Below are 15,546 nucleotides of genomic sequence, written 5' to 3'. Positions count from 1 at the left end.
CCCAAAGAAAAGATCTCCCAAAAATGATTAATTATGCAATATAGAGTTAAGAAAATTATTATTATTTTAATTCATTTTGTTTACATCAATGAATTAAGTTTTTCTTTGTTCTGAAAACATGATCTATAATTATCTAGCAATTATTTTTTATTATTTTGTAAGACAATAGATGACACAGAAAGTTTTAAAAATATAAAATAAATACAAATAAGATAGACATGAAATAAACAAAAAGAAAATGAAATGTTGCGGGAATTAGGAATAAACCCAATTGCATCCATAGGAATTAAACCATTGGGAGAAGTTTTAATTAAAATGATATTTATGTATAAATATATATATATATATATTTTAAATAAAAATGTATTTCTAATATTTCCCATTTTCTCCCCAATTTACATGGCCAATTACCCATCCCATTCATTAGACCTCCCCTTATCACTAGTAATGCGGCAACACACCGGGAGGGTGAAGACTAACACATGCTTCCTCTGATACATATGAAGCCAGCCACCGCTTCTTTTCAAGCTGCTGCTGATGCAGCATTGCTGAGTAGACAGCGCGCTTGGAGGAAAGCGCAGCGACTCGGTTTCGATACATCAGCTCACAGACGCCCTGTGCTGTTGACATCACCCTAGGAGTGATGTGGGGAGAGAGCGCCATCTACCCACCCTGAGGGAGCAGGGCCAATTTTGCTTCCTCTGAACGCTGGCAGCTTGATGGCAAAGCTGAATCATTTTAATTTTTGATTAAAAAAAAAGTTAATTGAAGGTTCCATATAATTTTGAAAATATGTGGAAAAATCTTTCCCCAAATATTTTCCACATATTTTCATATTTAAAGCATTTGTGTGGTATTGTTTATTTTGCTGACTCACATAAAACACAGAAAAATATATTTTAAAATATTTAAAATGAATTTCCTTTATACTGGTCTGATTACAAAAATATGTGTAGATAAGTAACCATGTTTTTCTCTAGTAATTAAATTTTAAGGCGGGTTGAAGCAGCAATATGCTACACCAAGATAAAGACAGCTGACATCTAGAAGAGCTGCTGCCACCTAGTGGTCATCTGGTCTAATGTAGAAATGTCCCCTTTCTCCAAAAGGTCAAAGAGATGGAGGAACTGCATTAATTTAGCACTGGAGGCAAAGAGAACACATTATAAAAATTGTAATAATTCAAATGAATATACACTTAAGGACATTCTGCCAAATTAGTGCCATTTCTGTCCCCAAGAAATTACATGTATACACATACATGTGCACACAAAATAACTTTAAATTACATTTTATTATTAAGCAGAGTGTTTTGTACATTGACCTCATTGCAAAAGTTAAATATGTCATTAAAACCATTAATAAAAACTACTTTAAACACTGTCCCACTTAAAATCCTTCAGATATGTATTTTGTGCATTGTTGTGTGACTCCAAATCCCATCTATGCTTTAGAACTATTTCATAATAAATCTAAAATATTTGAGTTAAAATGCAAAAAAAAAGTTTAATTGTGTCCCTGGGTTTCTCTCAGTCCGGTTACAGTAACACATTACCCCATTTCAAACTTTCTACAAGTCACATCTACAACAGGAAGTGACATCAGCTGGTTTTTCTGAAGATCATGTGAAGACCACAATTAAGTTCCCTCCTTTGTTTTTCTGTTCATTGGATTTTATTGTAACTATGACTGAGGAGCTCAATCTCAGCACTCACTCCTGTTACCTAAATTAATTCTTAGATCTTATTTGATTATTTTTAAAATACATATTTTGGGAAAATCACTAGAATGTGCTCGGTGTCCTCATGCTATTAGCATAGCCGCCATTTAGCTATTTTTTAAAGTTAAAAACAGATTTAAGATCTGTTTCAGATTGGGCCCAATAAATCCAGCCCGACCCAAGCCTATGCACGTTCTGTGTTGTTTACACACACACACACACACACACACACACACACTGCATATCTGTTACTGAGTGTTCATTACTGTTACCCAGTGTTTACTTCTGTTACCCGATAATTTTTTCTAAAAATAAATAAATAAATAAATAAATCAATAAATCAATTTTAGGTTTGGATCTTCATGAAAAGATAAAAATGGCTTGGCATATTTGATAAAAATCTGTAAGCCCCCAGCCTGACGTCAAACGTTTAAAATGAATGGAAACCACAAAGTGCATCTTTAATGAATTAATAGAACTAAGGCTACATTCACATTAGAAGCTATTACGTCCTCTAGGGGTAGGACGCAATAAAAATGTCAAGTGAGTGCCCACTCAGCATCACGCCAAGCAAAATGAACTCAAAATAATTAAATAAAAATATACTTGTTTTTAGATAAAACTTTTGTCCATTTTCCAGCTTCAAAACTTAATAAGAGACAAAAGGAAACAGGATTCAATAACTTCAGGGTGACCCCAGGTTAAAACAACAAAGAAAATCATAAAGGGCCACCTTAACCCTTTCTCATAATTGAAATTCACCTGTGTCTGTAGGTCAAGGGTCAATGAGCTTATCAAACAAATTTTGTGTTGCAATAAATAGTGCTACATTTATTCAAATCAATAAAACGACAAGGATACCCACCTGACTAATTTTGTTTAAAGACTTATTGCACACTTTCTGTAAATCCTATAAACTTCATTTCACTTCTCAAATATCACTGTGTTCATCTGCTATATGATATATTTAACTGAAATTGCTGATCTGAACAACCAATGATTTATAAAAAAAATCATGAAAATAATCAGGGGTCCCCAAACTTTTTCATACCGCTGTACATACACACACACAAACACATGCACATACACACACGTACATACAAACACAAACACATCAATATATTTGGGTCAGGGCCCAGTGGCATGGAGACCAAGACGACTGGAGACCCATTTCTGTTGAAGCCTTCATCCGCCTTTCCAGCCCTTGTGACGCACCCATCATCCTCTGCCTACCACTGAGGTCTTCAGATCACACTTTGTCTGGAACCTCCCCCTCGAGTTTACCGCCATGGGTGACCCTACCAGGAACCTAAGTTCCAGACGGCATCGCTCTCAGGTTCACTGGAACACACAAGATTCTCCACCAGCGGCAAGGTGGCGATCCATGGAGAACACACATTCATACACACAGACATACACACATTCATACACACGCTAGGGCTGCAACGATTATTATTTAAATTTGTCAACTACAAATTTAATTGTCCACTTATCGTTAATTTGTAACAGTACTGCATTACACAGTGCTGGAGACAAAAGCACAATGGGATATGGGTAAATGTGTCATTTACAGTTTACACTCAACTTAGTCTGTGTCTCCAAAAGTGCCTGAACACAACATATTAAAAATTTACTCTCTAAATATCAGTACTTTCCACATTTAAACATCTGGACATTTAAATGCCCTTTAAATCTCATGTTTAGCTGTTTTTCTGTTGTTTTTAGAGATGGAGGACATGGCAGAAATAATCGCTGACTATTCGACTAATCAACAAAATTTTCATCAGATTAGTCAACTACCAAAATAATCATTGGTTGCAGCCCTAACACACGCACACACATACACACAAACAGACACACAAACACACGCACATACATATATGCATTCATACATACACATGAACATACACACACACACACACACACACACACACATACAAACACATGCACACACATAAATAAACACACATACATACACAAACACACATACACACACACGCATACACACACATACATATACAAAAACACATACACACATACTGACATACATACACACATGCACATAAAGACAGTTGTGTATGTGTATTTGAAATTGTGTGTGTTTGTGTATGTATGTGTTTGAAACTGTGTGTGTATTAATGTGTCTTTGTAAATGTATGTGTGTGTACGCATGTGCATGTGTGTATATATGTGTGTTTGTTTGAAATTGTGTGTGTGTGTGAGTGTATTAGTGTATTAGTGTGTTTGTGTATGTGTGTGTGTTTGTGTATGTATGTGTGTTTGTGTTTCTCTATGTGAATCCTTCTCCTATCTCTATATCTATGTAAGTAATGCAACTGTGTTTAAATCTACAGCCCCGCCCATTCACTTCCCCTATACTCTACTCTTACTCACTTATATTACACTACATGAGAACCATAAACTCATACACCTATCAACTACGCTGCTGTGGCCATTTACCATCCAATCAGCAGCATTTATCCTAAACATGTAACACCCACCCTTCACTTCTCCTACACTGATCCTTCACTACGAGGCAAGCTCTTCACAGGGGTCATCCGCTGAGCACCTCCCTTCATAAGCGTTACGCTGAACACCTCAGGAAGACCCAGCAGTGAAATCTGGCATCCCAGACTCACCCCCCTCCAAGCTCACGACATAGGATATCACAGAATATTACCCACAAACTCCATACCGCTATAAAATTCTAAACTTGCAATGTATGTGTGTATGTATATATGTAGGTATGTATGTCGGTATGTATGTGTGTATGTATTTAAGAGCTCTACAGCCAGATCCTCTACAGACCACCTTTTCAGCTCTTTCTTGCTGTCCACCTGAAGCAGCTGAGCAGGTGCTGTAGCCATCCTCTCTGCAGGAAAAGAAACAAACGAACAAAGAATTAAGTAAGACATGGTGTAAAAACATTGACACATATACATGCATGAGCAATACAGCACAACAAAACAGCACATTTTTATGATTCTATGCTGATCCTTTTGCTTTAAGTAACACTGAAATCTGACCTTTCTTTTCGGAGCTGTCTCCCTTCGCTCATCACATCCTCCACCTCCAGGTCGTCCTCGTCCTACAAGAGACAGAGACACAGAAATGAAGGGGAACTGGTGTTCACCTTCACTGTTGTAGACATTTTACCAATACTTTTACTGCATAAAGTTTGTTAAATATTTACATATTTTTTACAAGTTACACATAATAAAATGCTTATCAGTATTGCTGTAAATGCAGGGATTATGCCTAAAGCATTGGACTTAATTATACCATGAATTAACAATTTTTATAAAATGAGATACAGTAAATGGGATATACAGGGAATCTCCCATAGCTGACAGCAGGATTTAGTCCAAACTCTTACCTGTGCAGCTGGCACTGGCTCCAATTCAGGCTTTGTGTCCTGAAGGTCCAGCCTGTGAGTTGGTTCCGCCTCTCGAACCTGCACCAGGACGCGGCGAGAAGACCTGGAACGACACACAATGGAGGTCTTTAAGTTGGTGGCAAGGCGTTTGAGGGATCTGCTCTGTGTGTTAGTGGTAAGTGATGGTGCAGTGTCTCCCTGGCTGGATGGCTGTGGATGAGAGGTGGTGGTGAGTTCTGGAGCTGGAGCTTCTTGGCACTGTCAATGTAAAAACGAAACAAGCTAAGATTCAAGATTTTATTGTCAGGTCACAGAGTACAGGTGTACATGTGAGTGAAGAAATTGGGTGCAGATCCCCACCAATGTACACAGTATACTCAATAACAATACACATAATAACACTTTACACTATAGACAAATATTGCACAGAACAAATATTGCACAGATGTAGATATGCAGATATCTAGAGTGTGTGTGTGTGTGGAAGTAAGGAAATAGTCCAGTAGGTGACAGAATAACTGTGAGTAAGTGCAGGTAAGGAATGAGTTGAGTGGGAAGTGCAGGGGGCAGGATGCTATATAATATGGGAAAGTCTGATAGATGCAGTGTAAAGTAAGTGCAGGGTGTCAGGGTGTTTGCATGGGTGTCAGTGGGGTATTAGTCCCACAGTAGGGGGACTAATTTAGTGTTACAGTAGCAAATATATAACCAGGCACACAGAAGCAGAAAGACATTACTAAAGCATTAATAAAAATATAAAAATATCTATGTATATAAAAACTGTAAGTGCATACTGTATGTGTGTGAAGTTATTGTGATGTTATTAAATACAATATGTAAACATTACTCAAAATCCATTTAAGCATCCAAATGGATTTCAAGGTGCAATGCTTTTAAAACCCTTAAAGAACCACTTATTAAATAAACACTGTTCATTACTTTCACATGCCTTTCTCACAGCTTCTTATATGTACTGCTTTAAATAACACTGAAATCTGATCTGTGTTTTAGGAGGTGGCTCCAACATCTTCTCTTTGACATTCCGAGGTCCGAGTCACACAAAGCCTAGAAGAAAACAGAGAAAGAAAAAAACAGGTTTCCTAATGAACTGTAGATCTATAATCATTTGAAGATAGTAGAGAGGCAGAGGTTATATAGATTATATAGGATTAACTGCAAACTCTTACCTGTGCAACTGGACCTGGAACATCAGGCGTAGTAGAGTCAAGCCTGTGGGCGGGGGCTGCCTCCCTTACCGGCACCAGGAGTCTCCCACCATGCCGCCTGGGCGAGGAAAGCTGCAATGGAGTGGAAGACGAAGACTTTAAAGACTCATATTAATAAACATTTAACAGATTTAAAATGGCATATGGTTTTGGAAGCAGCTGTATGACTGTGATGCTTCTCTGAATCTTAATTAATTGTTTATTGTGCTTTTCTCACCTTCTCGATGAGGGCCCTCAACTTCCCCTCGAGGAACTCGTGCTGAACCCTCCTGAGCTCCATCCAGGGGTCTGGACCCTCACCCTGCCACTGCAGACAGGAGTCCCTCAGCTCCTCAGTGCCCTTCAGGAACATGGAAAGAAACACAACTCATGATTATATACACAATATATGCAATATAAACTAAACATGCTGCATTTTAGGCAGATCAACAATAACTCACGCAAAAAAGGCAGGATAATGAACTGGTCTCCTGACCCACCGGAAGCCCCCTGTAATAGAAATACATGAAAAACGTATTACAATAATTTTCAAAAATCTGATATAAAACATATACAAGCATTTACTGTTACTGCTGACACTTATATTGTAAAAACAGCTCAGTAAACATTTTAGAGCTTATTTAATGATATCTGTGAACACATAATGCTATGCTAACTAGGTTAAGCTAGTTACTCAACTACTCAACCACTTTCTCAGACTCCGCCTGCAGAACTAACAGCTGCTGTAATTCATGCTGCTCCTAGTTTTATCTTTTCATTGTAAATTTGGTGTAAAATTAGATAATGGTTTACTTACCTCCAGGAGATAGTCTTCACTCCGCCAAAACTCCATGTCTGACCGCGGGGTGTCAGTATACCCACACCGGTTTCGACACCTGAAAAACAAAATATGTGTGATTAATAACAGAAAATACAAGTAATATAACAATAATATAATAATTAAAACACAATACAGTTAATAAAACAGTAAATATTAAAGAATAAACGGGTCTGCTGTCGAAAAATCGCTGGATCTCCTCAGTGAAAAGCTGCTGCTGCTGCCGCTGTTCTCCAATTTAGGAACTCTGTAAACATAACAACCATCCAATCGTCGCGCTGAACGAGGACGCGCGCCGCGTCACTTATGTAGCCATAGAAACGCGTATATTATGTTTTTATTTATTTTTTCCCCTTATTTCTTATTTTTTAAATGCTTTGCGTGTCTAACTGTAAAATATGTATATTTATAACACAGTCATTAGTACAGTTATCTCAATTAAAGGGCAATTATATATTGTGGTGAACCCTGGTAGCAAAGAACATTAAATACATTAAATAAACTTAAAAAAATTAAAAACTAAAAAACATAAATAAAATTTTACTTGACTTAGAACTTGTATAAAAATAACAATAACAACAACAACAATAATAATAATAATAATAATAATAATAATTATTATTATTATTATTATTATTATTAAAAATATTTTAAAATATTTAAATTATTTAATCTATGTGCAGGAACAAAAAAACTTTTTTAAATGGGGCTGAATTTCCCATTTTTAAATGCTTTGCATGTCTGACTGTTAAAAGATTTATATTTATGACACAGTCATTAGTAGTTATCTTAATTATAGTGCAATTATATGTTGTGGTGAACCATGATAGCAAAGAACATTAAATTAATGATTATTAATGATTAATGCTAATACTTGCAATACAACTTTATTATTAATAATAATAATAATAATTATTATTATTATTATTATTATTATTATTATTATTATAAGAAGAAGTAGAAGAAAACGAAGAAGAAGAATCATTATTATTATTATTATTATTATTATTATTATTATTATGTTGTTGTTGCTGTTGTTTTTGTTCGAAGATAATAATTCAATCATTCAAATCGATGTGCAGGAATAAATAAACTGTTTTAAACGAGGCTGAACTTCTCATTTTAAATGCATTAGAAAATGACCCTGACGTTTTTATTACTGTAAAAGACTTATTTTAATAACATGGACAATTATTAAATTATCTCGGATAACTATAGAGAGATAATATCTTATAGCAGCATTCTTAATACGTTTTCATAATAATCCACCTTATAAACAACATAAATGTTGTGGATTTTATATCAATTCAACAACGCTATAAGCATGTGCTACAGAATAGAAAAAACGCTGCCTGTGAGTTCGCACAGTGAAAAATCCGTATAAACTACAAATCCCACAGTGCTCCTCAGCGCTTCACCGGATGTCGTTGCTGTCCAGGTGTACACACCTGGCATTGCAGCAGATCGGCTTTTCAGCAAGGTGTCCCCCTAGGTGTGTACGAGCCTGAAGGTTGCCTCGCATTTAAATTATTCAGTCCACCTTAAATGGTACAGTAGTCAGGTTACGGCGCCCGAGACACTACCATGTAATTGCTGCACTATTTAAGGTGGAACGGATAATTCAGATAAGCAGTAAACTTTAGATAGCTCAGTTTGTCTCTTGTTTACAGTAACCCAGCCTCGCTTAAGGCTGCTTTAGCACTTTACCCGAGTAACAAAATCCAGTTTAAGCAGTTTGAGGCCTTTTTAACGCACTTGCTCGTCTTGTGTTGCAGTAGTTATGATTAGGGTTGCCACCTTTCTGAATTCGGATCCTCTGGTTGTTTAGGTCCAGACCAGAGTTTGATTACTAGATTCTCACCTACCAAAACGGCAATGCACCAAGGGTAAAAATGAACATAACCCAGAGTCTGTTTTCATCAAGCTAATAAAGCTGGTGTGAAAAGGCCCTCAGACCTTCTTTCCCCCTCAGTACTAATCAGGTTTTGCATGTGTGTGACAGAGATCTGTTGTTTTAACTAAGCATATAGAATACGTTGTTTTGCTCAGATCAGATTTGGCTATCTTAATGGTTCACATTCACAAATGTAAATTACCTGTATCTGTGTGTAATGTAAACAAATCTGTCCCTGAAACGCTTAACATGCGCACATTGATACGTGTATAAATGTAGTCTACTTCACCAACAACAGAAAAAACGTTATATTTGAGAGACGACTCTTAGCTTTATAAAGGTGAAATGGATGAGTTTGCAGCTCATATGTGGAGCATGTTTTGCTGGAAGGGGAGTAAACAGCTGGTCTGAATTACATGCTCAGGTCGAGGAGGTAAAAAAGGTCAGGCGGTTTGCTTTTGCTGTTTTTGCAGCTATAGCTGCACAGCTGCACTAAGAGGTGCGTAAAAGCAAAAAGACACGAGTTCCGATTTGACCGTTCACATTCATGTCGTATGTCCATGGATCAAATACATATCTTTTTAGGACCACATATGAAAGTGATTCAAATCTGATTTGAAAATATTGGATCTGGCATGTTCACACAGCCATAAAAAAATCTGATCAAAGACACATTGAGCACACATTAATCAGTCTCTGATTTGAGTCTGATTAATCAGATTAATTTGACATAAAACTTTGAGGTGTTGGCGCCCCCTGCTGGGCTGCTATGATCACAGAAGTATTTTAAGGGAAATTTGCACTTTCTTTCTGGGCCATAGTTGTTGATATGATAAACACAGCTTGAACAACAAGTTTCGCACACTGATCACAAAGAAGAAAACCTTAGAGAAAGCCACGGTTAAAATAATATTGGTCCACACAGCTGGTGAATATGATTTCTCTTTAATGTATGCTAAAGCAATCATTATAATGGAAAACAATACAGAAGTTGGTGTAATAGCACAGGGAAAGAGGCCACCTCTCAGTGTAAACTACTTACTGTAAGCTAGATTTCAAACAATGTCCTGGATGGTCCATGGCATCCTTATTAATTTGAAAAAGAAAAAAAGGAAGTGCGAGAGCAGTTTGGCAGCTATAAAGCATGTGATCTAGATGTTGTCTAGCTGTACACACAAATAAAACTGTCTATACACAGACAATATCAAAACGGCTCTTTATCGACATACCGGTTCATAGCATCATATGCACAGAAGCATCCGCTAGATTGTAAAGAAGTTAATTTACAATACTCCACGCCTGCTTTCTGATCAGATTTCACAGATTGGTCCACAGAGGAGGGAAGAAGATCTGACTATGTTCCTTATTTTTTCCCTTAACTTATTCTTACTCAGATCTGAATAAATAACTGTGCTGCCACTGTGCTGAAGGCACCGTTCCAGTTTTTTAATAATGGCTTGGAGAAACATGCTCTCAAGCTACAGCAATTTTGATCTGTTCTGATGAATATGTTCTACCTACAGATCATAGCTTTCATCTAAACTTACAGCAAACCAACCAACAACTACAGGGGTTTGCCGTTTCAATTGCCAATACTGTACTTAATGCAATACTTACATTAAATAGTAAGACTTTGAATTTAAACGCTATATCCAGAGACTTCACAACACATGCAAAAGCATTCAATAACATAAAAGTATATTTATGAGCTGCTAATGTCTCTAGTCACATGATATTGGTGTAGTGGACAATGTAACGGTCATTACACTGAAGTGACATTTTTCTGTTACTAAAACTGTTATAAAGCATTATATAAACTAAAGCATTATATTGTCTAGTGTTTTTATGTTTTACAAAGGATGCTCCTTCCAGTATGTGTATATACAGCTCTGGAAAATAATAAAAATAATAAAAGTTTCTTTGATTTTACCAAACTGAAAACCTCTTAAATATAATCAAGAGGAAGATAGATGATCACAACCCATCAAACCAAACTGAACTGCTTGGATTTTTGCACCAGGAGTGGCATAAATTTATCCAAAAGCAGTGTGTAAGACTGGAGGAGGAAAATGTGCCAAGATGCATGAAAACTGTGATTAAAATACAGGGTTATTCCACTAAATGTTGATTTCTAAACTGAAGTTATTTGCATTATTTGAGGTGGGAAAGTTCTGCATCTTTTTTGTTATTTCAGTAATTTCTCATTTTCTGCAAATAAATGCTCTAAATGACAATATTTTCATTTGGAATAGTTTATAGAATGTTCATTTTGCTCAAACATATACCTATAAATAGAAATAACTGTGATAAGTGATATTGCTATATTACTATAATTTAATTTCTTTTGTCTTACTGATTTAATAAAAAATATAACAGCATACAAATGCAGTTACAGCAGAAAATGTAATAGTATTGGAAATAATTAACAGTTGAACACTGACATAGCTCATTTATGCTAATGGATAATCAAATAGTCAAAATGATTAGGATTATGCTCATACTTTATATTATATTACATAAGCGTATAACATAATAATCGTGACAGGATACATTCTCATTATAACGGTGTAGCGTGACATTATGGTGAACAGTTGTTCCTGTTATTTCATACTATTTGATCATGTGAAAGCTAACTTTTATGTCATTTATTCATTTTAATGCTGTTTATTAATACTCAGCAGCTGATTTTGAAGCATGTGGTGCAATGCTTATGCAGGTGTTATGAAGTCTCTAAGTAGGCAGTCTTTAAATTAAATCAAATTAAAAATAAATATTTGTTAAAATATTAGTTTTTTCCTTCTAGCGGACCAATCTAAAGCTAATGCAAGCATCACACAGGTCATTTGAGGGGAAATACAAAAAACAAAAAAACAAAAAAAAAACAAATAAACAGCACCAATTTTTAAATAATTAGAAAAGAAAGATTAATTATGTAAGTCATAGATGACAATTTGTACAACTGTTTTATTAAAAGAGAAAACAATCATATAGCTGCATAATGCGAATGGAGAATGTATCAGATCTGCACATAAATAAACCCAAAATCCAAAAAAGAAGCAAACTCAATCCAAACATTTAAATACTACACACCCAGTGGTTCAGGTGGACAGACAGGTACCGACATTTGAAATGAGATAGGACGAGAACAAGGAAGAGGACATGCCACCACACACATTCCCCACATATATGAGTATGTGCTAGTTTGTGTGGACACCAGGTCATGTGAGTGGCTTTTCTGGGGATTATTATATAAGCATGAGTAATGCTGACTGCAGCAGAGCTGGTCAAGGAACACTTTAACTGGTATGCCATACCTTAAACTCTCCACTATGATCAGAATAGTGGAATCTCTTAGTGGTTTAGTGAGGTGGAAAATAAGGGCACATAAGCAGAGATGCCTGAGACTTGTGAGCAACACATGCAACAACCTGGATTCCTTTTAAATGTCCTGTGGCTTTCTTATATCAAGTGTTTGACTTGCTGTTAAAATTACAAGATCCTTGAGGAAATTTTCCTCAGACAGGGATTAAGCATAGTCTTGGAATACACTTACATATTAATATGGAGATTTCCATTGAAATATTTTATTCCTGTCTAAGAAAAATCTTTTTGAAGACCCAAATATACAGCTCTGGAAAAAAGAGACCACTTAAAATGTATGAGTTTCTTTAATTTTACCAAATAAAAAAACTCTGGAATATAATCAAGAGGAAGCTGGATGATCACAAACCATCAAACCAAGCTGAACTGCTTAATTTTTTGCACCAGAAGTGGCATAAAGATATCCAAAAGCAGTGTGTAAGACTGGTGGAGGAGAACATGCCAAGATGCATGAAAACTGTGGATTAAAAACCAGGGTATTCCACCAAATATTGATTTCTGAACTCTTAAATCTTTTTCCGTATATTAACTAGTTTTCTTTGCATTATTTGAGGTCTGAAAGCTCTGTATCTTTTTGTTATTTCAGCCATTTCTCATTTTCTGCAAATAAATGCTCTAAACGATAATACTTTTTTACTCAAATATGTACCTATAAATAGCTAAATCAGAGAAACTGATTCAGAAACTAAAGTGGTCTCTTTAAAAAAATCAGACAAAAACAATTCACACATGTGGAGTCATGTTTAGGTGAGAGCTAAACAAAGACAATAATATATGGTGTATCTAATTAGCCTAGCATACCTCTGCACATTGACAGAGATGGTAAAATCAGGTTATTTTTAGTGACTTAAATATGTGCTCTACCCTACATTTGAGAAGAATGAGTTAAGGTGCCTTAAAAACATTTTTTCAAAGTTCCTTAAAGCACTTTAAGAGGTTCCTGCACATTTCCTCAATGATCTTGCCATTTTAACAGGTTTTTCAGGTTACCTTCTAGGTTATCAAACTCTATCAGACTTCCTAGGCTCTATACCCACTGCTGCCTCTGAACTGTTTCTGCATTGCACCAAACCTTTAACCAAACAACAGACAAAACAGTTAGACAAATTGTGGCTCAAAGTGTGTGTTTGTGTGCTTTTTGTCTAGAGTGTATTATTAACATTATATACACAACATGTAATGGTAAATTTCACAGCATACACATGGGGAAGAACTGGATCTAAAAACAGGTGAATAGTGCTGAGCAGGTGAATAAATTAAAAGCATGTGGGTCACTGGTCACCCCGTCATCATTTACACTTCTATACAAACAATAAAAGTACTTTTTACTTTAGCCCCCATAGCTAGTGCTTAAAAGTGAACTATATTAAAGCAGGGATTTAATCACTGAAAGCATTATTATATAAAAATTACCAATAGTAAAATGAAACTATTTAAGCCTTTAAACATGGGTTATGATTTTAGCTTATGAGACACAGTGCCACAACATTAATAAGCTGAGCCATCAGTGGCAATAAAGACATGCATTCATAAAATATTATGCACCTAAGAACTCAGAACATAAGAAAATAAAGTGGCTTTAACATTAAATCTTCTTTCACCATTCTTTCTCCAGTCCGTCGCCATTCTTTCTGTAGGAGATCTTAGACTGTGATTGTATTGGGTCCAGCCATGAGGTCCACAGAGTTTGAAACACTAGGCTAATGAAGACTGATTTGGCTTCACGTCAGTTGCTGCACAGCAGTGTGGACCAGATGAATGAACAAAGGAACGCCTTATAATCCCCTTACAAATAAGATAATATATAAACTATTCTTGCATAAAAGATTTAACTCTAACTGATAAATGCTATGTTATGGATCCTACAGTATATTAATTCGGGTTATGTTCATAGTTCAGTCTTGAGATAATACCCAACCAATCAAATTTGGCACCTAGGATGATGAAAATGGAAAGGCTGAGATAGAGAAAGAAAGAGAAAGATAGGAGAGAGGAGGCCAAGGTTACTATTTTTTTTTAACACAGGGTATACATTTGGAGAGTTCCAATTCTCTCATCTGCTTATTTGTCCATCCATACTTTTTTTTTTATCAGTGCTTCCTAGCACAATCCAACTGGGAGTCCAAATCTCTCCACTGGAATAGAAGCTTACAGGTTACGGGTCAAGCTTCAACCCTATCGAGGCTTTATAACGTCTTAACAAATCTAAATAGCCCTCAGTAAAGTCTCGGAATAGCCCTTCCTTCTATGCAATGCGTGGTGCAGAGCGGTCGTTGGTCATGGTCTTCTTCAGCCTAACTCCACGCTTGATAGCCAAGAGCATGGTGTCTCCCTGCTGGTCCACCAGATCCATCTCCTCTAGCATTCCCTCAGGCCCCTCCATAATACCAGCTGCAGTGATCTGCTGCCCTGGAGGCAGAGGAGGGTTAGTAGAGGCCTGACCGCTCCAGGAGGCCACAGGCAGGATGCCCTCCTGCTCCCCATCCTCTCCCATCATAGGAGAGCCCGGGCTGGCCGGCTCCTCCGCTTCTTCACTGCTGGGAAGAGGGAAGCTCCCAGAAAGATCAGGCACAGTGGGGGTCATTACCGGAATCATAGGTGTTCTGATTGGGATGGGACCGGTGCCACCTGTCGCTCTGCGGGCTGAGGGTTTGGTGGAAGGGGTTCGGCGGATGGTGGCCACCCCGGGTGTGACGATGACCGGTCCGGGTGTAGACGGGAGGCCTGCTGTAGAGGCCGGGCGCTTTGCCTGGAACAGCTTGCGGTAGGACTGGCTGATGTCGCTGTTGCGTGGGATGGTGGAGGATTTGTCGAAGTCCTGCTGGTCTGCCTCGTGCTCACCGCTTACCGAGAAGTAGTCGTAGTCGGACACTGAGGGGAAAGAAGAAAAAGGAGGACAAGGGAAATGTTAGAATTTCTTAGAAATTAGAAAATTAATTGAGCATCTAAAATATGATTGGGCCAAGCATTCGCTGTGGCATTGTTTTAATAAGCTTCTGCAATGTCACAAGATTTATTTCAATCCAGTGTTGCATTAATATTTCACCAAGATCTTGCAGCATTGATGATGATAGAGTCTGACCAACCGCTGCACAAAGCAGCTCTTCTCCAGCTCATCCCAAAGATTCTCAA

At 37.0% G+C, this 15,546-nt stretch overlaps 1 protein-coding gene and 1 long non-coding RNA gene across 12 annotated transcripts in view; both read right to left on the bottom strand.

Moving 5' to 3' along the window:
• Positions 1 to 2,818: 2,818 nt before the first annotated feature.
• Positions 2,819 to 7,413, bottom strand: LOC111193420 (uncharacterized). The gene is made up of 7 exons (XR_002650518.2): positions 7,119 to 7,413; positions 6,763 to 6,811; positions 6,540 to 6,662; positions 6,284 to 6,394; positions 5,097 to 6,161; positions 4,747 to 4,808; positions 2,819 to 4,592 (listed from the first exon to the last, which is right to left on the bottom strand). It is a non-coding gene; the product is annotated as an uncharacterized LOC111193420 (long non-coding RNA).
• Positions 7,414 to 9,962: 2,549 nt separating this feature from the next.
• Positions 9,963 to 15,546, bottom strand: part of LOC103035455 (protein MTSS 1) — an 86,293-nt gene continuing 80,709 nt past the window's right edge. For all 11 annotated transcript variants that reach the window (XM_007232049.4, XM_007232055.4, XM_007232054.4 and 8 more), the window contains one exon: positions 9,963 to 15,285. In XM_007232049.4, coding sequence (XP_007232111.1) covers positions 14,660 to 15,285 — 626 coding nt within the window. In that variant the 3' untranslated portion in view covers positions 9,963 to 14,659. The remainder of the gene's footprint in view (positions 15,286 to 15,546) is intronic.

This window comes from Astyanax mexicanus, chromosome 6 (genome assembly GCF_023375975.1).
Source record: "Astyanax mexicanus isolate ESR-SI-001 chromosome 6, AstMex3_surface, whole genome shotgun sequence".
NCBI classification, from domain to species: domain Eukaryota; kingdom Metazoa; phylum Chordata; class Actinopteri; order Characiformes; family Acestrorhamphidae; genus Astyanax; species Astyanax mexicanus.
This window is presented reverse-complemented; position numbering and strand designations above follow the sequence as displayed.